A 24,533-nucleotide genomic window follows, 5' to 3' on the forward strand; every position below is an offset into this window, starting at 1 on the left:
TTGGGATATAAGGTTGATTTGTTGTGTGCTGTGTGTGTGAAGGAGAAGTTGGGATATAAGGTTGATTTGTTGTGTGCTTTGTGTGTGAAGGAGGTGTTGGGATATAAGGTTGATTTGTTGTGTGCTTTGTGTGTGAAGGGCTAGTTGGAATATAAGGTTGATTTGTTGTGTGCTTTGTGTGTGAAGGAGTTGGAATATAAGGTTGATTTGTTGTGTGCTTTGTGTGTGAAGGAGAAGTTGGGATATAAGGTTGATTTGTTGTGTGCTTTGTGTGTGTGAAGGAGAAGTTGGGATATAAGGTTGATTTGTTGTGTGCTTTGTGTTTGAAGGATTTGGGATATAAGGTTGATTTGTTGTGTGCTTTGTGTGTGAAGGAGGAGTTGGGATATAAGGTTGATTTGTTGTGTGCTTTGTGTTGAAGGAGAGTTGGGATATAAGGTTGATTTGTTGTGTGCTTTTGTGTGAAGGGAGTTGGGATATAGGTTGATTTGTTGTGTGCTTGTGTGAGTGCATAACGTACTTGGTCTTGTCGAAGGATGATAGATTATTTGTTGTGTCTTCGTGTGTGAAGGAGAGTTGGGATATAAGGTTGATTTGTTGTGTGCTTTGTGTGTGTGAAGGAGAAGTTGGGATATAAGGTTGATTTGTTGTGTGCTTTGTGTTTGAAGGATTTGGGATATAAGGTTGATTTGTTGTGTGCTTTGTGTGTGAAGGAGGAGTTGGGATATAAGGTTGATTTGTTGTGTGCGTTGTGTGTGAAGGAGAAGTTGGGATATAAGGTTGATTTGTTGTGTGCTTTGTGTGTGAAGGGGGAGTTGGGATATAAGGTTGATTTCTTGTGTGTTTTGTGTGCATACACCGTCACATGGCTGTCGAAAGGAGAAGATTTCATCTGTTCCGTCTCTCATTCCGTCTCTTATAGTGGAGTGGTGGCCTAGAGGTAACGCGTCCGCCTAGGAACCGAGAGAATCTGAGGGCGCTGGTTCGAATCACGGCTCAGCCGCCGATATTTTCTCCCCCTCCATTAGACCTTGAGTGGTGGTCTGGACGCTAGTCATTCGGATGAGACGATAAACCGAGGTCCCGTGTGCAGCATGCACTTAGCGCACGTAAAAGAACCCACGGCAACAAAAGCGTTGTTCCTGGCAAAATTATGTAGAAAAATCCACTTTGACAGGAAAAACAAACAAAACTGCACGCAGGAAAAAATACAAAAAAAAATGGGTGGCGCTGTAGTGTAGCGACGCGCTGTCCCTGGGGAGAGCAGCCCGAATTTCACACAGAGAAATCTGTTGTGATAAAAAGGAATACAAATACAAATACAAAATTTTGATATTTGTTTTTTTTCCTACAATTTTCAGAGAAACGCCGCTACGCAGGACAGTTACAAAAATACCGTCTTAAAAGTAGTCGAACATTTTCTTAAATGACTCGCAGGGAGGTTTAATAAATAAATAAATAAGTAGATAAATAAACGAATGAATGAATGAATAAATAAAATATAAACCTGAAACAGTTCTGTGCATATGTATATATCTACTACATAGGTGAAATCATTCAAACTACGCCACGTGCATAAATGAATATATATATATATATATATATATATATATACATAGCCCATACTTCACAAAGAAGCCTTGACATGGTCTCACGACGACTTCAAGATGTAAAGAAATTTGTTTAGCATGCCGTTTGTGGCCATGTATTTACTGGTACGGCTGCATTGAAATCTTCTTCTGCTGCTCTGTGTGTGTGTGTGTGTGTGTGTGTGTGTGTGTCTGTGTCTGTGTGTGCGTTCGTTCGTGCGTGTGTGTGTGTGTTTGTGTGTGTGTGTGATTTTTTTTTTGGCTCGCACCGCTATCATGGTCTTGGACAGTGTACCCCGTGTATCCCATGTATCCAAAACCACCCATGGCCTTTGTACCTCCACAGATAAAATGATTTCCTGTGAAAGTTATTAAATTTCTACTGGTGGTGGTAGGTTCGTGAGGGTGGTGTAGGGTGGGGTGGGGTGGGGGTCGCCGCTGTTTTTTGTTTTGTTGTTGTTGTTTTGCTTTGTTTTGTTGGTTTGTTTGTTTGTTTTTTGTTTTGTTTTTTGTTGTTATTGGGGGTTTTTTGTTGTTGTTTTTTGGGGGGGTTTTGGGGGTTTGTTTTTTGTTTTGTTTTTTACAATTTTCAGGTTTACAGACGCTCTTCCTTTTATTTCATTTTGTTTTATGTGTTTAAACATGTTAGGTCAGCTTTTTCCGTCCTGTCACATATGCGTTTGTTTTTTGAATTAATGTTCCACAATGTTCAAAATATTTCACGCATGTCGGCTCAGCAATTGAGGTCTATTGTTATCATCATCATCATCATCATCATCATCATAACTTTCACAGGAAATTTAGCGAATTCAGAAACTTCAAAACAATGTTGCCCGTCTGACTCTCAGAGTCCCACGTACTGATCACATTTCTGCTCACCCTCGCACTCTACATTGGCTCCCCATTGAAGCGAGAATTAAATACAAAGTTGCGTGTCTCTGCTATTCTGTTTTCCACTCCGCAGGACTTACATATTTTTCTGACCTTATCAGTGTTTACACTCCCGCAAGAAATCTCCGCTCTTCCTCTGACTGTTACCTTTTGAAACTTCCTGGTGTCAATACAAGAACCTGTTGTGAACGTTCTTTCTTCTTTGCTGCTCCTCACATCTGGAACAACCTTCCTCATCATGTCCGTGCATCTGATTCTATTTCTGCTTTTCGTTCATCACTGAAGACTCATCTTTATAAAAACCTATCTATAATCACTCTCAGCTTCCTTGTTCTCCAACACCACCCATGTCAGCTCACTTTGGATGTATGTAGAGTGGGAAAGGGAGAGAGAGAGAGAGTGTGTGTGTGTGTGTGTGTGTGTAGGGGGAGCGTTGAGAAAGAGTGGTCATGAATGTTTTATGTAACTTGTAATATTTTTCTTTCATGTAAAGCGCCTTGAGCTCTTAGAGAGAAAGGGCACTGTATAAATGTACATTATTATTATTACTATTATTATCGGTGCAGTCAGATCGTCACACCGTTTTACGATTTACGCTTTACGATATCTGAAAAAGTAATACGAAAGAAACAATAGCCTTCCATGGTATTGTGTGTAACGCAAGAAAAGACAGTTAATAGTAACAACATATCACACACACACACACACACACACACACACACACACACACACACACACACACACACACACGGGCGACCACACTCACTAATCCAGAGTTATACTTTAAAACGACACGAAATGACCCAAACCGTGAACACAAACCGAAACTTGACTGAGGACGCCATATTTTTTTTGTTTTGGTGTGTGTGTGTGTGTGTGTGTGTTTTGTTTTGTTGTTGTTGTTGTTGTTGTTGTTTTGTGGGGGGGGGGTTTATGCTTGGAGGGACTACAAACACAACAGCTGATTGAATTATGCTGTTGTACGACGCAGAAATACTCTGTTTTGTTTTTTGTTGTTGTTTTTTTTGTTTGTTTGTTTGTTGTTGTTTTTGTCGATGTAACTGCATATCTACATTTTTTGGAATTGTTTGTTTTTTTGTTTGTTTTTTTTGTGTTTTTTTTTTTAATTCACTCCAGTTTGTCAGGGAAATGGCAGGTATATTAATTAACAATACCTGTGACCTGACCTGGAACGAAATTTCTTTTTAAAAGGTCATTCTCTGTCCTTGACCGTTATCTGTGCCAGCAAAAAATCCAAAATTTGTAGATCTAAGGTACTCAATCCATTTCCCGCCCCTTTTTACAGAAATCCGAAACTCCTTGTTGTAATTCTGGTTCTATAAACTCACTTACTTTATGATCTTGTGATGGATAAAATCACCGTTAGCATAGCATAATTATACACTCTTTTTTTTCATCTAAAAATCAAGGAAATTGGTCGTTTTGAGCCTACATTATATAGGGCTGCACCTCAAACAGACAAGCCTGATATACGCCATATAATAGAAGGGGAGATCAATCCCATCAGCTATATATTCATCCTTGAAAAATGTCGTCTTATGAAATTATGTCTCTGAATTTAGGACACTTAAAATTATTTAGGAAATGCCTTAATTAATAAGATCTACAGCATGTCCCCCTGCACAGAACATAGGCATGCATGCACGCTCCTCGCGCACCACGTAGTGCTTAATTGCCGCTTGCGTTGCACGCGCACATCTGCGTACAGTTGACAGCGTTTGTGGTGTTTGTTCTGTGTGCTCAAAGCGCGCCCTTGCACCGAGTCGATTCACGCATTGGGAATGGCACTTTGTGAATTGAGTTTGCCGTGGTTTTGAACAAAATGCTCTGAAGCGGTGAATCCCTTTGGAGCAGTATATCCACGGATGCCTCTCAGCGTTTGTGTGTTACCTAATGATGCCTTTAACCCTTGGTTGAAGTGAGTTCAGTGAGGCATGAATCTGAGAGGCAGTTAGGCTGCAACCTTTTTTTCTTTTTTTCTTCTGTTCTGTGATCATGTTTTTGCTGAACAAAAAGAAAAAAAAATGCTGTTCCTAAAGGAAGAGATCCTAATACTGTAGTGAGTGATGACTGATCCTCGCCTGTAAGTTCTGGTTTATCTCAGTGAGGTGACAGTTCTTCACTGACAGGCATACACTCGTCAGCAGCAGTAGTCACGGGGTTAATACCAACATCCTTGTCTTTTTACAAACACAGAGCGATTTTACATTACATCTCTCTCTGTGTGTCTCTGTCTCTCTCTCTTGTTTTTTCCTTGTTTTTTTGTTGCTGTTGTTGTTGTTGTTGTTGTTGTTGTGTGTGTGTCTTTGCTATTTGAATTTTTTTTAACCATGAAAAAAGTCTCTTTGCACAGCGATCGTGACCGAGACTCATGGCAATGGTTTGTCTATACCAAGGCACAGAATCCAAACAGTTTGGGGGGAAATCTCGGATGACACAGCCAAAAGTGAGCCGTGATACACGTGCTTGCGAACACCTTGACCGCCAAATATTGATGACTGTTGGTTCGTAAATCAGACCTTTATGGAGGGGGCAAGGGTGTGTGTGTGTGTGTGTGTGTGTGTGGAGGGGGCAGGCTGATAAATTCATGACCAGAAAAGGGGATGTAAATCATTTTGTTTCGGGAAAGAAAGAAAGAATGTGTGTGTGTGTGTGTGTGTGTGTGTGTGTGTGTATTTGCCTGCCTGTGTGTGACCGTACGCGTGTGTGCGTGCATGTGTGCGCCTATGTTAATGCGCGCGCGTAAGTGCATGTGTGGTGTGGTGTGGTGCAAGCGTGTGCGGCCATGGTGAAAATTAATAGAGGATCATCAGAGAAGTGGATTCGTACAAGAAAAAAACAAACAAACAAAAACTAGCGAGTAAATAAATAAATATAGAAATAAGATACAATAAAAGCAGCAAGAATAATTCAATTGAGAGTGTGTATGGTGTGGGGTAGGGGAGGGCGGGGGGAGGGGGCCGGGGGGGGGTGTACACATGATACGATCGAGAGAGCGACGTGGTTTGAATGAGAGCAAAACATGAGCCAGAACCAGAGCCAGTGAGGTGTGGAGTTACTAAGTAGGACATATAGGGAGGGTTGGAGGGACAGTGCTTTGATCCCCCACCCCCTCCCGATCCCCCGCCCCTCCACCCCCCATTGCTGCCTTTTCGTAGCACATGTGTTATGTAGCCCCTTGGATTTACAGCCTGCCTGAAAAGCTGTCAGGAACGTTCTTGTTCGACTGGAATAATATGAGTTGTGACAACGGGGGCATAGTGGAACTGGCAGACACTCACTCACTGTGTTGGGAGGGGAGACAGAGCTCAGTGTGTGTGTGTGTGTGTGTGTGTGTGTGTCTTGTGTGTCTGTGAATAGTTTTGCTGTTTGGTGGCTGTGTTTGAACTAGTTGCCTGGCTTGGTCGGGCGGAGGGACACGACAGGTGAAAGAAAAGTTGTGCACGTGTTGTGTATTTGGAAATGTTTGTTCTGGGCACGAAAAGATTATTTTTGCAGTAATCCTCCATACTCCAATAGGAGTGAAAGGATAATTAAAACTTGAAACTTGTGTGTGTGCTCTTTTGCTGGGTTTTGTCGTGGTGTTGTTTTGTTTGTTGTTTATGCACTCGATCTGTGGTGGTTGCCAGGGTTGGTTGTTTGGGTTGGTTTTGTTTTTTTAAGAGAGAAAAGAGAAGAGTGGAAGGAAAGGTGAGTTTTTGCAATGATGTTTATGACTATGGTCAGCGGAATTATTTTCTTGTTTTTTTTGTTTGTTTGCTTGTTGTTGTTTTTGTTGTTGTTGTTGTTGTTTTTTGGTGTTTTTTTTTTTGGGGGGCGGGGTATGGGGGGGTGGTCAGGGACGGAGGCGTGCTGGGGGGGGGGGGGGGGGGGTTATGGCACACACGTATTGAACGAGTTAACCATGTTTAGAAAAAAAAAATTGCTACTGTCATTATTAATGTTATTATTTTGCATAACTTATAACGTAACATCGTAAGTGGACTGGTATTACGATTGACAATCCAAAGACAATCACGTCAACCATGTCAGTTCAGTAATTAAAACATTCATCTGTATGCTTCAAACTGTTCACAACCAGTTATTCTATACTGATTCTGAATAAGTGTGTGTTTATTTGTGTTGATGAACTCAGTCTTGCATACCGGCGCACTTGCGCGCACATTCACAACACAACACAACACAGCAAAACTCTAACATACACACATACACACGCGCGCGCGCACACATGCTCATTAAAAGAAGTGAAAAGAAAAGAGTCGCATTAAAGCTGCGGTTTTCGAATGAAGTACGTCTGCAAGTTGACATCCGTATCTCCACGTCCCCTTTTCCCCCAACCTATTACCACCCTCACCCCCCACCACCCCCATGCCATACTACTCTCTCTCTATCTACGTCACTCACACACACACACACACACACACACACACTGATTCCTCGTAGTCGCAGCTTATCCCCAAACTCTCTCTCTCTCTCTCTCTCTCTCTCTCTCTCTCTCTCTCTCTCTCACCTATTCACTTCACTCCACCACTGACTCGTTCATCGACCTTACACAGACACTGGCACTAACACACACACACACACACACACACACACACACACACACACACACACACTGACTGTCTGTTACCATCTCGCTTTAAACAGGGCAGGAACTACACCCCCTACGACGCTGCCGTAGCCAAGGGCAACAAGGAGGCTGCGGACTACCTGCAGTCACGAGGAGGACGACCCACCAGCAGCAAGAGACCCGCCAGCAGCAGGTCCAGAGACAGCAGACCGACAAGCAGCAGGTCCAGAAACAGACCCCCCAGCAGCAGATCCCGTGACAGACCCGCCAGCAGTAAATCCAAGGACAGCGTCAAGGCTGAGGACCGACCCTCAAGCGGAAAGGTCAAGGACAGGCCCGAGAGTGCCAAGGTCAAGGACAGACCCACCAGCAGCAAGGTCAAGGGCAGGCCTACGAGTGGCAAAGTCAAGGATTCCCGCAAAGAAGACGACGACGACGACGACGATTCGGAGAAAAACGTGACAGAAAGGGCCGTCGACAAGGAGAACAAAGAAACGTCGGAATCTCGAAAAGCGGTAGACGACAAGGACAAGAACGGTACATCAGAGGCTGACGGCGGTGATGACCAGAAGAACCGGAGGGAGACGGACCTCGTGGTGGCAGCAGAAGCAGTGACTCCCACCACCAGGGAGACCAAACCAGGCTCGCCCAAAAAGGACTCAGACAAGTCCTCTTCCAACGAAACCCCCAGACCAAAGTCGTCCACTAAAAGAAAGAAAGATACAGATTCTGCAAGTCGTTCTTCCACCTCACAGCAATCCCCAACTAAACAAACAACAAACACCGACGCTAACACCTCTTCCAAAACTACAGAGTCAAACTGCAGCGCCACGAAAGACGATTCTCACAAGAAAACGGTACACATTGCAGAGACCCCCAAGGAACTAACTTCCACAGCATCTAAAAACAAGAAAACCGGCGCAGCAAATAAACCAGTTTCGGTAAACCGCAGTCGCGGAAACAAGAGTGCAGCAGCCAATGCGGTTCTTCACCACCATACGCGACAATCAAAGCAAAGTCAACAAAAACCACCACCACCACCACCCAAACAAACCAGGAGAACAACAACCCGCAGCAGCAGCAGAAGCAGAAGCAGAAGCTCCAGCAGGGAATCTCGTGGCTCCAGCAACATGAACCGGAAAAACCGCAGCAAGCAAGATTGCGACAGTGATGGCGAAGGGTTGAACCTGTTCACCGACAACGAGAATACTGACTATGAAGATAACGAAGACACCGCTGCCGCTCGAGGCCGGAAGAAAGAGAACGCCGAGGCGGCATCCACGGAGCATTCAGACGGCAAAGCTTCAGAAGCAGCCCAGGAGGGGGACCCCCCGGAGGACGGCAAGGAGCAGCGGAAGCGGCCCAGGTCCAGTCGTCTGATCGCCTCAGTGCAGGACAGCGTCAGGCGCTACGAGCAAGACCGTCGCTCCATCCGTCAGCTGCAGAAGCTGCGTCGCGCGGAGATCTACGCCAACCACACCCGCAACGTGGCCCACTTCCACGTGCTACTGAGGACCTACGGCACGCCCAACGGGACGGCCACCTGGGACCACCTTCTGCAGGGTGAGGTCGTGTGTGTCTGTGTGTGTGTTGTGTAGTGTGTGTGTGTTGTGTAGTGTGTGTGTTGTGTAGTGTGTGTGGGTGTGTGTGTGTGTTATTTTGTGTGTGTGTTTGTGTGTGTGTTGTGTAGTGTGTGTGTGAGTGTTCTGTTGTGTAGTGTGTGTATATATATGTGTTGTTTGTTGTGTAGTATGTGTTGTATGTGTGTGTGTGTGTGTGTCTTTGTGTGTGTGTGTGTGTGCGCGCGCGTGCGCGCGCACGTGTGTGGGCGAAGAAGAACATTAGTGTGAGTAGATAGGTGCCAGACTTGTGTGTGAATGCATATGTGTGTGAGAGAGAGAGACAGAGAGAGACAAAGAAACAAAAAGTAAGGTCGTGTGTTTATGTGTACTCACTGACGAATGCATGAGTGCATGTGCTTCTGTGTGTGTGTGTCTGTCTGTCCTCGCATGCCTATGTGTGTTTGGTAACTGATGCTTGAGTGTATATTATGTCCTTCTGCTTTTGTGTTTGTGCGTGTGGGGGTATGAGTTCAGTTTAACTACATAAGCTGATTGCCCTTAAGGTCAGATTGTTCAGGGCTTGAGTCTTGTTTTGGTGGGGTACGTGGTAGGTCCGGTGCGCGAAAACAGCACGTCCATTCAACTGACATAATGGTCAAGCAACTGAACGACAACGTCTCCAAAGACAGCGTGTTTCTCAGATCCAAATTAGTTGATTGGTGACTGATTGAAGTTGGCATTAGAAGTATCCATGATGGCGTCGCTGAAGCTGAACAAATATTGTGAAAAGCGACGAAACCCACAATGCAGGCTAAATTAATATATATGGGGCTGCAAGGGATGCTTGGAGGCCAGACAGCCAATACATCATAGGCTGGACACTGACCACCGACCTCCAGCAGCCCCACACGAGGAGGCCCGCTCGTGAGCAGCCCATCGCGAAGTTTTCCCTTGTTATAGAAAGCTCGGTAGAAGAACAAATACCCATATTTGTAAGCCATTGCACAATAGGCAAAAATTCTAATTTTATGTCCTCACACTTTAAAAAAATTTAACCAGTTGATTGGTAACTGCAGTAATTCTGCTAGTAACCACTACATACATACAGTTATATTTGATTTGATTTTATATGGACACTTACATAGGGCTGTCTTTGGTTGGAGACCAAGGTCTAAGCACTATACAAACTGGGGATCATTTTGCACAACAGGCTGCCTGCCTTGGTAGAGCTGACTGATGGTTGTCATCAGTTGGGTGCTTATCATTTGTGTCCTGTGTCATTTAATCAGATTCCAGGCATGCACACATACACACTCAGACAGACATGTAACATTTTACGTGTATGACTGTTTCATTTATTTACCCCGCCATGTAGGCAGCAATACTCCATTTTCGGGGTGTGTATGCTGGGTATGTTCTTGTTTCCATAACCTACTGAACACTGACATGGATTACAGAATCTTTAACGTGCGTATTTGATCTCCTGCATGCGTATATACACATGAAAGGGGTTCAGGCACTAACAGGTCTGCACATAATTATGTTGACCTGGGAGATCAGAGAAATCTCCATGCTTTGCCCACCAGGTGCCATTACCGAGATTCGAACCAGGACCTTCAATGTTGACTGTCTTTCAAATTATGACTGAAATCAAGTCTATGTTTAGTTTTGAAATGTTCCAGACCCTTCCAAACAAACTCGTGATGCAGACCAAAGCCGCAGCAAAGGAGGCGCCAAGGTCTGTGGGGAAAGTGTGTGTGTGTGTGTGTGTGTGTGTGTGTGCATGCATGCATGTGCATGTGTGTGTTTTATATTGATTTTGCAAAAAAAATTTAGAACAATAATTTTAACACTGCAAAATCGTTCAAAATCACGTAAGTCATGACCGTAGCATTGCTACTTGGTAGTTTTAAAGTGTGGCATAGATTTTCTTTGCTTTGTTGTGGTCATTGTAGGCAGCAAAGTATGAGTGGCACTGCCACACTGTGGCAACATGCTATCCCTGTGGAGAGCAACCCATATTTTACACTGAGAAATGTGTTGCAGCAAAAGGTAATGTAATACAATACAGTACAATGCAATGCAATGCAATATAATACAATGCAACACAACACAACGGAATACAGTCCAATGCAATGCAGCCCAGTGCAATACAATACAATGCAATGCAATACAGTACAATGCAGAGCAACACAGTACAATGCAGTCCAATGCAATACAGTACGGTGCAGTCCAATGCAATACAGCACAGTGCAGTCTAGTGCAATGTAATACCGTACAATGCAGTCTAATGCAATACAGTGCAATACAGTCCAATGCAATACAGTACAATGCAGTCTAATGCAGTACAGTGCAGTACAGTGCAATACAGTACAATGCAGTCCAATGCAATACAGTACAATGCAGTCTAATGCAGTACAGTGCAGTACAGTGCAATACAGTACAATGCAGTCCAATGCAATACAGTACAATGCAGTCCAATGCAATGCAGTACAGTGCAGTGGAATACAGTACAATGCAGTGCAATGCAGTCCAGTGCAATGCAGTGCAGTACAGTACAATGCAGTCCAATGCAGTACAGTACAATGCAGTCCAATGCAATACAGTACAATGCAGTCCAGTGCAATGTAATACAGTGCAATGCAGTCTAATGCAATGCAGTGCAGTACAGTACAATGCAGTACAGTACAATGCAGTCCAATGCAATACGGTACAATGCAGTCCAATGCAATGCAGTACAGTGCAGTGGAATACAGTACAATGCAGTGCAATACAGTACAATGCAGTCCAGTGCAATGCAATACAGTACAATGCAGTCCAATGCAATACAGTACAATGCAGTCCAATGCAATACAGTACAATGCAGTCCAGTGCAATGCAATACAGTACAATGCAGTCCAATGCAATACAGTACAATGCAGTCCAATGCAATACAGTACAATGCAGTCCAATGCAGTGCAATACAGTACAATGCAGTCCAATGCAATACAGTACAATGCAGTCCAATGCAATACAGTACAATGCAGTCCAATGCAGTGCAATACAGTACAGTGCAATGCAGTACAATGCAGTCCAGTGCAATACAGTAAGTACAGTGCAATGCAATGCAGTGCAATACAATACAACACAGTACAATATTTAAGCATGTTTTTCTTTCTGTCCGTGCAGTCTTCGGCTCGAGGCGACAACAAGGACAACATGGCCACTGGCGCTACGAAAGAAGGGTCAGATGAGAACCAGGTCAATGGTGACCAGGACTCTGAGACTGGGGTAATTACCCCTTCCCCTTTCTCTCTCTCTCTCTCTCTCTCTCTCTCTCTCTCTCTCTCTCTCTATATATATATATATATATATATATATATATATATATATATATCTGTATACGTTCATTCACAGATACAAAGATAAATACATACGTATATACATACATACATAACATTTCATAGCATTACATTATGTACATACATATAAACATAACATAGCATTTCACACATACATACATACACACATACATACATACATATATAACATAGCATTACATTACATACATACATACACACATACATACATACATATATAACATATCATAGCATTACATTACATACATACATGCATAACATAGCATTGCATTACATTACATACATACATAACATAGCTTTGCATTACATACATACATAACATAGCATTTCACACATACATAGATACATACATACATACATAACATTTCATTACATTACATACATACATAACATAGCATTTCATAGCATTTCACACATACATACATACATAACATAGCATTTCATAGCATTTCACACATACATACATACATACATACATAACATAGCATTTCACACATACATACATACATGCATGCAAAAGGGAGAGACAAGGGGGGTGACTTTTGACTTGCAGTGAGCATTCCATTTACCATAAGAGTAAGATGTTGAAGAAACATTCCACCAAAGCCACAGATATTATTGTTTTCATCTTTAATTTTGTTCTAGCCTAATGCTTACAAACACACACACACAAAAAAAAAAATCCCACCTACTTTCAAGCACTGATCCATTCACGTTATTTTTCTCTGGACAGAAAACAGCTCTTGTGGACAGACGACGTGGTGGTGCTGGATCTGCAAAGGGAAACAACCCAGCAGCCAGCGACAACACAGAAAGAGATGAGGGCCGTTCAGACAGTCCACCCCCACCCCCACCCCCACGAAGCCCCAGTCCACGGAGGCACAAATACTATGAGTACGGGTAAGTGTCCGAATGCATTGGTAGAGTATATCAAGGAAAGTGGCATTGAAGTTTGATTGGAGAAATGGTCCTGTGTCCATCTCTTTTTTTTTTTTCTTTTTTTTTTTTCTCACTGTAAATGAAACATAATGTTGCAGGGTAAAATATTTGTTACACTGTCCCGCAGTAAATGAAACGTAATGTTGCAGGGTAAAATATTTGTTACACTGTCCCACAGTAAATGAAACATAATGTTGCAGGGTAAAATATTTGTTACACTGTCCCACAGTAAATGAAACATAATGTTGCAGGGTAAAATATTTGTTACACTGTCCCACAGTAAATGAAACATAATGTTGCAGGGTAAAATATTTGTTACACTGTCCCACAGTAAGTTTGTAGGCCTGCACTGTAGTTAGTTTTAAGAACTTTAAAGGTCCTTTAGCTTTCACTTTTTTTTTTTTTTTTTTTTTTTTTTTTGTTACAGACCAGGAAATCGAGAAAGGAAACTACCATTTGAATTAAGAGTTGAGCTTTTTTTTTTTTTTTTTTTTTTGACTTGACCATTTGTGAGTTTAATTAGGGCCATGTGTGTGCATGTATCTTTTTTCCTTGAGCCCTGTATTTTGACCAGGCTTTGTGAGTGTGAAGATGTGGCCCCACGGCCGAGTCAGTCCGTTGTTGGACTTCTGATCCAGTGATCAGAGTTCGGGGCCCAATGCTGTTGTGCGTTTGCTTGGGAAAAACCCTTGACACTTATTTTCCTCATTCCACACGGATGTTAATAATAATAATAATAATGGTATTTATATAGCGCTGAATCTTATGCATAGACAAATCAAAGCGCTTTCGCACTAGTCATTCTCACGCATGCATAACTCTAAAACTGGAGAAACTGAAGACAAGGAAGAGGCAGGGAAGGGAGGCTATTTTGGGAAGAGGTGGGTTTTAAGGCCAGACTTGAAAGAGCTGAGTGTGGAGACTTGACGAAGCGAAAGAGGAAGTTCATTCCAATTGCAAGGTCCAGAGACAGTCATAACCGACTATGAACATCAGAACAGCAGAGGAGGCAACTGCTGTCCCGACTATCTAGGTTAGAATTTGATTATAGTGGAGAGTGTCTTTGCCCAAGTGACATCCCCACTGTCTCGGCCAAGAGAGTTTTAGGACAGTCGGCATTGGGATGGTTCCCAAAGGCCAACGAGCCCCCAAGGCTGCAGCACTAAGCTAAATAAGTATGTATCATAATTATCATCATATCATTTCAGAGACCCTCTGTACCTCCGGCAGTTACAGCGGCAGAGATCAGATGACATGCACCGCCTGCTGTTGAAGGCTTACAGACCCTCCCTCCCTTCCGACCTCTTCCCCCACGGTGAGCACTGGTTTTTTTGGTTGTTTTTTTTTTTTATTTAGTTAGTTATTTATTTATATATATATTTATTTATTTATTTTAGTTTAGTTTACTTGGGTTTTTTTGTACGCCTATAGTTGACTTCAAGTTTTTGCGCCTTATACATATTAGTAGTAGTAGTAGTAGTTTTTTTTTATGTATTTTTCTTTTTTTCTATTTTCTTTTTTTCTTTTTTTTTCTCAAGGCCTGACTAAGCGCGTTGGGTTACGCTGCTGGTCAGGCATCTGCTTGGCAGATGTGGTGTAGCGTATATGGATTTGTCCGAATGCAGTAACGCCTCCTTGAGCTACTGAAACTGAAACTTAGCACTGTTAGAAAGTGAAACAGAGGCCGGCCACACATGGAGATTTCCACTTGTGGGCTCACACATGTGTACCTCGTGTATCGCATGCACATTTGTATTTGTATTTCTTTTTATCACAACAGATTTCCCTGTGTGAAATTCGGGCTGCTCTCCCCAGGGAGAGCGCATCGCCATACTACAGCGCCACCCATTTTTTTTTTTTTTTTTTTTTTGTATTTTTTCCTGTGTGCAGTTTTATTTGTTTTTCCTATTGAAGTGGATTTTTCTACAGAATTTTGCCAGGAACAACCCTTTGTTGCCGTGGGTTCTTTTACGTGCGCTAAGTGCATGCTGCACACGGGACCTCGGTTTATTGTCTCATCCGAATGACTAGCATCCAGACCACCACTCAAGGTCTAGTGGAGGGGGAGAAAATTTCAGGGGCTGTGCCGTGATTCGAACCAGCGCGCACAGATTCTCTCGCTTCCTAGGCGGACGCGTTACCTCTAGGCCATCACTCCACATACTCCTCACTCATGCACATTCAAATGAGATGTTACACCAAGACCCTGTGTGCAGCACACACTTGGTGCACTGAAAAAGAACCCATGGCAACATAATTGTTGTACTCTGGTGAATGTTTGTAGAAGAAATCCGCTCTGATAGATACATAAATATGTTATGTATGCATGCACTCAAGACCTGGCTAAATGCACTGGGTTATGCTGCTGTTCAGGCATATAGGTAGATAGACAGATAGATAGATAGATAGACAGATAGATAGATAGATAGATAAACATTCTTGAATCCTACTTTAAGTTTATAGATAAACATTCTTGAATCCTTCTTTAAGTTTACAGTTAATGGACATATTTTTCTTCATTTTTTTTTTGTTTTGTTTTGTTTTGTTTTCTCATTGAACTACTATTTTAGGGTTCGATATTCCTGGACTTATATTTCTGTTTCTTTTTTCTCGTGAAGACAGAAAATGAAGACGTGAATGATGGGCTTTGTGACCTGTTGCTGGCCAAATATGTGAGGCTGTGTTTGCCTGCTTGTTTGTGCATGCACACCCTTGTCCATGTATGGTGTACTAGATGCATGTATGTTTATGTACTATGTTGGTTTGGTTTTGGGGTGTTTTTTTTAATTGTAAGCACCATGAGCTGGCTGCCTGGGAGGTGTGAGCATAAAATGTGCATTATTATTATTATTATTATCATAGTTCTGCTTCTGCTTCTTCTTCTTCTTATTATTATTATCATTATATTGTTGTTATTTTTGGTACTACTTTTACTGGTTTTGCTTCTTTTATTTATGAAGTCCTACTTAAGGGTTACTGTTTCTCAACTTTTATCCTTTTTTTTTCTCTCTCTCGTTGATTTCCTATTTTAGGGAGAGAAGTTCCAGGACTTATTGCACTTCTTTTGTCGGATGACCATAGAATAAATAAAATGACAGCCATGAATAACCACAACTGACACCCTGCCCCCCCACCCCTCCCCTCACCCCCCTACCTCCCACCAGGAAAACCTCAAGACAAACCCGTCACCTCTTCCTTCCACCCCCGCCCATCCAGACCTTCCACCTCCAAATCGTTACCGCCTCGACCTTCACCCTGCCAAGGTCGCCCTGCATCCTCCACGGGGTCGTGCCAGATCCCAATGACCCCGAGCGGCATGTCGCATGCCCAGTACAAAGCGGTTCAGAGGTCGTACACCATCATGACGCCATACGGGACTCGGAGCATCCGACCCCATAGTGCGCACCACAGTAAGTGTGAATGAAGGAATGAATGATATGGATACTTTTGATCAGTGTCTGTCCTCGGTCGGAGACCAAGCTCTACATGTTTTACAGACAAGAGGGTGGCCGGGGTTATTTACATACACAACAGGCTGCCTACTTGGGTAGAGCCGACTGACGGCTGTCGTTGGGCGCTCACTCATCATTCGTTTCATGTGTTGTTCGGTCAGGTTTGAGTCATGTACACATACACACTCAAACATGTAACATTTCTTTGTGTGTGACCGTTTTGATTATTTTTACCACACCGTGTTGGCAGCCATACTCCGGTTTTTGGAGAGATGCATGCTGGGTATGTTCTTGTTTCCATAACCCACCGAACACTGACATGGAATACAGGGTCTTTGACACGTGTATTTGATCTTCTGCATGCATACAAAAGGGGTTCAGGCACAAGCAGGTCTGCACATATGTTGACCGGAATAATCTCCAGCTTTTACCCAGCAGGCACCGCTACGAAAATTTGAACCCAAGAACCTCAGATTGAAAGCCCAACGCTTTAACCACTCGGCCATTGTGCCCATGTGATAATGATAATGATTATTTACCAGTAGTATTCAGTAGGCATCCTTCAGTCACAGGAGGCTGTGAAGATAAGGTCTTGGTGATGTTTCTGGCACAGCGTCGGTTGTGGCTTGACAGACATATTTCAGTGTTGCAGCACAGTCAGCAAACAAATACCAAAAGTTAGTTAAAAATATAAAATAAAAAAAGTAATGATAATAGCTATCACAGTGGTTGGGAATAGTAATAGTGGTAGTTTTTTGCTGTTGTTGTTTTGTGTGGTTATTTTAATAAAATATATAAAACATGTGAAATTCAAGAACAAAGATCTAAGATCAGATAAGAAAAAAAGAAATTCATTATCTCATTAAGAGAAATTGCATCAGGTGTGGCAAAACATACGCAGACAATTACTCCACACAAAAACATAAATCTGATATTCAAGAACCAACCAGTTGTCTTTGAAATACAGTTTCCTCTGACATTTTTTTTATTTATTTTTTTTATGATATGATATATTTCATCTTTTTTATCAGCATCATGGACGCAGTCCCAGCGTTACTCTGCCTCTGGTAAGCCACGCTTTGGGAGCGCCCGTTCCACCGGCACCGCAGAGAACAGAGAGAACAGCGCTTTTCCTGATGACAGCAAGCAGAACCATCACAGCAACACTGCCGGCACTCACAGATAGCAGAGACAGAGCAGTTTTGTCCATGTTTACTTCTATGGAATCGGTGTTATGATGTTGAATAAGCCATATATACAGCTGTAAATTCCTGTGATCAACTTTTTGTTGTTGTTGTTTTTGTGATTTTAATTATAAAGCGTTTCAAGACAGTTTTTGCCAACTTTCCTGTGATTGATGTGTGTTGCATTTGTTGTGTTCTAGTATGTGCTAGACTGTAAAGACATGTATACATACATGATGATGATATGATGGCTGGTTCTTCGCTTGTGAAGATCAGTGGGAAGATCCCGCCATGGATGGGCGGCATGCCTTTGGATACATACATAACATCCATACATACATACAGTACATCATTCCGTCCATCCATCCATCTATATATGTCTCTATACCCATGCTTGATAGTGGACCTTTGGTTTATGATGTATATGTCCATAACCATTCTCTCTCTCTCCCTCTCTCTCTCTCTCTCTCTCTATGTAGATATATGTACATATATATTGGAAAACTTGTGGAAGCTGTTGTGCAGTGAATATTTGCAAAAAGATAACCACACGTTTTAAAGACATGAAAAGACTGCTGTTGTTTTTTGTTTTTATATCTTATCATTAGGGGGTGCTTACTTCATTGAAATCTACAAAGAGTGGAGCCCAGGTAAAAAAAAATGATAGAAAAAGTAAGAAAAAAATAATAAAATAAAAAAAAAGAGTAGAGCCTGAGATCCCAAGAGAGAATGATCATTTTGTATGTGTGTGTATGTGTGTGTATATATATATTTGTGTGTGTGTGTAATCACACAGTTACTTGTAGCCACTAAATATCACATCAGCTATCAAGTATATTCTTTCAATGCAGCCCATGCAAATTTTGTTGTTTTGCAGTAATGACCACAGTTGTCTCAGAGCTGTGAAATGTTGACAAAATGATTACATGAATTACTTACTTTAGGGTTGGTGTTTGTGTGAGTGAGTGTGTGTGTAAAAGTGGTGAAAGAGTATCTGTGGTCATGTTTGTGCATGTGTGCATGCACATACTCACAGACAAATATATATACATATACATAATATATCTTTTTATATGTTTCTTTTCACTATACGTAAGTGATGCAAGTGTTTGTTTACTAAGTATACAAGGGAACATATGTATGGTAATGTGTGAGTGAGTGTGTGTGTGTGTGTGTGTGTTTTAGTGAAAGTGTGCATGTACGATCCCGTTTGTGTATGCACATATGTAATACAACCATTTCTGTATGACATAATGGGCATACACATCATGACAATGTGTGTGTGTGTATGTCTGTGCAAGTGCAGGTAAGTGTACATGGGTCATTATTTTTCTACATACACATGTATATATATATATGAGTTTGTTTATTGAGGAAACCATGGTAAATACCTATCACATTTTATGTACTAACATACACTTCACACACTATATTATGTGTGTGTGTGTGGTTCGTCCGTCGGTACACTTCACACACTATATTATACAATGATAATGTCAAACATTTTGACCATGTCACATGACTATGCAGGTAAATGATATAATGGACTTCATAATGGCATTCAACACTTACAGACTGGTATTTTGTTTGCCTTCTATAGATAGGTCATGGCATGTCACATGGTAAAGATTAATTTTTAAGAAATACATAAAAAATCAACATGAACAGTTGTCCATACAAGCATACATGTACAAGCATATGTTTGTACTTGATTTGTTGGTGCATGCATAGGCTCACACACAAAGAGAAAACTACCTTCTCCAGAAATGTTCTGTTTTCTTGCTTGTGTGTGTGGGGGGGAGGGGGGGGGGGGGTCTGTCTGTCTGTTTATATGAATATGTGATGTTTGTGCACGTGCAAAATCCATGAGAAATCCATTTTTCATCTTGCTTGTCTCAAATAATCTGAAGATGTCGAACAAAGATATTTTAACATGCCTGTTGATGAACTGTGATAATACTGATGGAGACACCCTACTGTAATTTGAGTATGTGCGCCACTGCACATTTAAACAGCTTTTTGGGGGGAAGGGCGGGGGGGGGGGGGGGGGGGGGATTATAAGACATCTTTACTGTTGACTGTGCACAGCAGTTTTAGTCTAGTCTGTCCTGTACGTAAGTAGAATTGTATGATCTCCACACTGTGTACAGATAGAATTGCTTGTTGTGTCCGGTGTGTCCACTATGCACAGCAGTTTTAGTCTAGTCTGTCCTGTACGTAAGTAGAATTGTATGATCTCCACACTGTACAGATAGAATTGCTTGTTGTGTCCGGTGTGTCCACTATGCACAGCAGTTAGTCTAGTCTGTCCTGTACGGAAGTAGAATTGTATGATCTCCACACTGTGTACAGATAGAATTGCTTGTTGTGTCCGGTGTGTCCACTATGCACAGCAGTTTTAGTCTAGTCTGTCCTGTACGGAAGTAGAATTGTATGATCTCCACACTGCGTACAGATAGAATTGCTTGTGTCTGGTGTGTCCATTTCTTTCTGCATTTGAGTGCTGCAAATACCATGTTCACTGGCATTGACATGTTTGGCTGTTTTTGCTCTGCCATATAGGCAGCCATATTCCGATTCGGGGGGAACCAGTGTACATGATCTCCATGCTTAATGAAAGAATGATATGTGTATGCATATTACATTGTTCATGTTAGAATATTTTGCGAAAATACAGATATCTGATTCATTTTGTTATCTTTCAACCTTCTGGGTAATGTATGTGTGAATGGACTAAATTATCTCTGTGTGTAGGTGGCATGTGTGTGTGCGTGTGTGTGTGTTTGTGTGTACAAAAGCGTACAAGAGGATTTATGAACTGGAAAAAAAATTGTGCCAGGTTTTCAACAAATCCTTGGTTCCTGATTCAGGTGTTCAATGTTTTCTGACCAGTGTATCATCAAACTCTGAAGCTGAAAAGAAACACCTTCTTTTTCTTTTTTTTTTCTTTTTTTTTTTTTTTTTCCGTTCTAATGGTCTTTAATGTTCTTGAATTAAAACTATTCATTGTTTGTTTTCATCAGCATACAGAAGTGCCATTTGTCAGTGTTCGTATCAAACCGACTGCTTCAGTGAAAACCTCCCATGAGTCACATTTTTATTCAACTGTTATGAATTATGTATAAATTCAAATGATGAATATTATGTGTGTACTAAAACCGTTATAACACTCCCAACAAAAAAAAAAGAAAAGAAAATATATTCTTTAAAAATCATTTTATTTTTCACAATATCCTGCAAATTCAGGCTCAGGAAAACAGTACAAAGCTTTAAAAAATGACATGAATGTATATATAAATTTACACACGCAGAAAAGTTAGAAAATGCTATACTGATCTGATACATGCATATACACTGTCATATAGTGAGTGAAAGGCTAAGTGAAACTGACACCATTAATTTTCATACATTCTCAAGCCAAAGCCAATAACGACATGAACACCAAAAAGTTCAGTCAAGGCACTTTTGAAGCAAAATTAAAAAATGACATGCTTATGTGATACTCGGTGCTGAATCATGAAAAATCACATGCTTGTGTTTGACAACCTATATCTTGTTCTCATCGCATTTGATGTTGCTCATTTCACACTTAGATTACACTACAATTTGCCCTTACATAGACAAAATTATAATAGACATACAACCGATTTCGCTAGCTCTTACTTATTCTCTGTACAACCAATTGCTGTAGCTGTCTTCCTTTTAAGTGCAAGCAATCTTAGCAGGCTAAGTTTACCCAGCATCAAGGATTCTCCAATGTTTATGCATTTTCCAAAGACTAAGGACAATGCTCAACGCTAAGCAGACTTAGCAAGCACCACAAAGATTGCTTGTATAAAACCCTGCCTCTGCCTACAAATTCAAAATGACAATAATCTTGCGTGCACACCATTACATTTGGTTCAGTGTGCTCAAGTGATCCCGATACCATAGTCCACATGCTGTATACACAGCCGCAGAATTTAAACTTGGTGTGATCACAAGTGATTAAAAAATATAATAATAATTTAAATCTGGTAAACTGGGAATAAGCAAATCATCAGATTTAAAATATGAGGAGAAAAAACATGTGTATCTCATTACCTTTCTGAAACAATGCTGTACTGTTCTGTGCTGCTTTTTTCAGTTTTCTTCAAATCTAGATGGACTAATTCAACTTTTCATACTGATTTCTGTTCCCCCTTCAAAAATGATGTTTTTATTTCTGATACCACACATTTTATGTAGCCACTACTCCATCGTTCATTTAATTATCTATTTTACTTCCAAAGTACTGAAAATATGTATATATTTTAAAAAAAAAAGAATCTAGAGTATACATACCTATGTGCACTTGACGCTAAGGATATGCATGTTGATTTTTACTCTTTTGTCTTTGTAAGGTACACATTTTATCAAGCACACTGTGTGGATTTTTAGTGCACTTGATATACTGTGAAATCAACAATGTAGTGATACACACAGACATTGCAGTTTTACCTCGTCAGTTAACACAAAACCTACAAAAGCAACAGAAATCTGAGATCAATCACCACAAGCACTGCAATTGATAGACAAATATATATATATATATGTAAAAGCAATTTTTGTGCACTGAATGATGAAAAAATTATTCATACAGTTTTAATGATAACAATGACAATGATGATGATGGTACATTATTGGCTGCACATCCAAACATCCAGCAACCAATAAAGACAACATGAAATCGCAAAAACATGTCGATCTGAAATCTTTTCGGCAGTCACACAGACAAAATTCACCCAGACTGTGGAACAATTTCAAGTTCATAAAACCCCATAACCATCAAATGCACTCATGTGTGCAAGCAAAATGAATACATCAACTGTTTGTCATTTTGCATGTATCTCGTAAGAAGAGTACCTCTTGAAATATTTGGGCTTTTTTTTTTTTTTTTTTTTAATAAGAACATGTTTGAAGAAAAAAAATGAACAGAAACAAAAATGAATCTTTATTCCATGTGTCTGAACATGGTATATCATTAAACCTGAAGCTAGAAAAATAAAAAAAGAAAACTGAAAAACCCTGATTTACACTTCTCCCCAAGAGTGATGTGGGGAGAAGAGGGGGGGGGGGGGGGGGGCAGTTCTGTGATCAGCTGTATTTCATTTATTTCTTCTTTTCTTTTTTTTAAAGCATCTAAACTGCTTCCATAGCTGTTAATACAAATTGCTGCCACATAATACGTGCGGATTCAAACGAAGGAGAAAACAGACTGGAAAATAAAAATAAACAGAGCTGTCAATAATGCATTCCAACAACAGATAGCTGTATAGCAAAAACAAACATAAACACATTAAATCCCTGCATCTTCCAGCACTGAGAATGTGGACTGCAAAAAAAAAAAAATAATAATAATAACAAAGTTGCTGATTCCAGCAACAGGGAAAGCAGACTGAAAAGAACAAAACAAAGAATCTTAGCAAACACTGACATTCACACTGTTGCTTATTGTCCAACGGCAGATAACCACACAAGGCCATTATATTATCAGGACTGCCCAACCAAATACAAGAAACCAACTGCATGAAAAACAAAACCCTGCCACATCTGGAAAAAAAAAACTCATTACATATTAAGTCTTAACCATTAGGCTAATTAAGACAAACAGCTGCTGTGAGGACGTCAGCCCTTCCACTTGATTTATCATCCTCAGATTACAAAACACTGTAAAAAAAATAATAATAAAAAGTATTAAAAAAATACTTTGAAGCCAAACAAAAAATACATTAAATGGCCTTATTATAGACAACGCTGCAAAATGGACTGCTAGTGTTCATCCCGATGGTTACTATATCTTTACCTAATCACCAGAACACAACGGCAAAGACAGTACACAACAGACGACAGAAATTAGAGAAAAAGACATCAAAGCTTGCTTGAGAAAAAGAGAAAGGGGAATGGACAGGGAAGGCAGAAAAGCAGACAACTGTGAAGAAAAAAAAAGCAAAAAAAAAAAAAGCAGATACAGAGAGCAACAGAAAAGAGGAAATTTCTAGCACAGAACTTCCATAAGGCGGGAATGCTATTCATACTGAAAGACTCCTGGCATCTTATAGGAGGCAGCTGCAGATTCAAGCAACAGGGAAAGCTGCCAGGAAAAAAAAAAAGCATTCAAATGCTAGATATGCAATCTACATTCACTTAGCAGCATGCATGATGCCAAAAAATCTTTAATTCACTTTGGACTGAATAATCTTTGGGCAACTAATAAATCCACCAATGTAAACGTTTCCAACATGCATAAAGGCAAAAATACAACAACAACAAAAAACAAAAAAAACCAACAATGAAATGTTAGCGGTGAAGACATTAATCGTCTTTCACTGGGCATTTTCAGCCGAAAAGCAAATTTTACAGCTGTAACAATAAGTATCAGTATACTGACATTCCACATAACATTGGAATAAAATACAATGAAATTTGAACAGAACAAAACAAATACACGAAACAGAGGAGAATAAACAGGTACATCAAAGACGATTGTTTTCTTTAAAACAATGAAATAATAAATAAATAAACTTCTTCTTTTTTTTATTATTATACGAACTAACAATCACATCATATATGGTACAGAAAAAAATATCATGTCAAAATAATACTGAACTTAACAGTTATACCTAACTTCCAGCTGATCAGTTATTTTACTTACTCAAGTCTGAATCCTTGTTAGCAGTCAGCTAAATGTGCTTTTTAAAGTCTGAAATCTTTCCTTTTCAACCACCATATCATACCATATATATATATATACATATATATATATGACATAATAATAATGATAATAATCATAATTATAACAATAATAATAATAATAATAATTACCAATACTATAATATGCTACTTCTCATCCATCCACTGTTAGCTGGAGCTCAAAGAATACTTCCAGTCACCTCAATTCAGTAAGTAAACACCTCATACTCAAGCCAGACAGGAAGTTTGTTTCGG

General features: G+C 40.6%; 1 protein-coding gene across 1 annotated transcript in view; it reads left to right on the plus strand.

Annotated features, from left to right (window-relative positions):
• The window catches only part of LOC143296292 (uncharacterized), a 128,458-nt gene extending 108,192 nt beyond the window's left edge, over nucleotides 1-20,266 (plus strand). Inside the window, exons 10-16 of the mRNA XM_076608144.1 lie at nucleotides 7,149-8,634; nucleotides 10,316-10,371; nucleotides 11,802-11,903; nucleotides 12,726-12,892; nucleotides 14,140-14,246; nucleotides 16,096-16,341; nucleotides 17,415-20,266. Of these exons, the coding sequence (XP_076464259.1) occupies nucleotides 7,149-8,634; nucleotides 10,316-10,371; nucleotides 11,802-11,903; nucleotides 12,726-12,892; nucleotides 14,140-14,246; nucleotides 16,096-16,341; nucleotides 17,415-17,569 (2,319 nt within the window). The 3' untranslated portion in view covers nucleotides 17,570-20,266. The remainder of the gene's footprint in view (nucleotides 1-7,148; nucleotides 8,635-10,315; nucleotides 10,372-11,801; nucleotides 11,904-12,725; nucleotides 12,893-14,139; nucleotides 14,247-16,095; nucleotides 16,342-17,414) is intronic.
• The last annotated feature ends 4,267 nt before the right edge of the window (nucleotides 20,267-24,533 follow it).

The sequence above is a fragment of the Babylonia areolata genome, chromosome 21 (genome assembly GCF_041734735.1).
Source record: "Babylonia areolata isolate BAREFJ2019XMU chromosome 21, ASM4173473v1, whole genome shotgun sequence".
Taxonomy (NCBI): domain Eukaryota; kingdom Metazoa; phylum Mollusca; class Gastropoda; order Neogastropoda; family Buccinidae; genus Babylonia; species Babylonia areolata.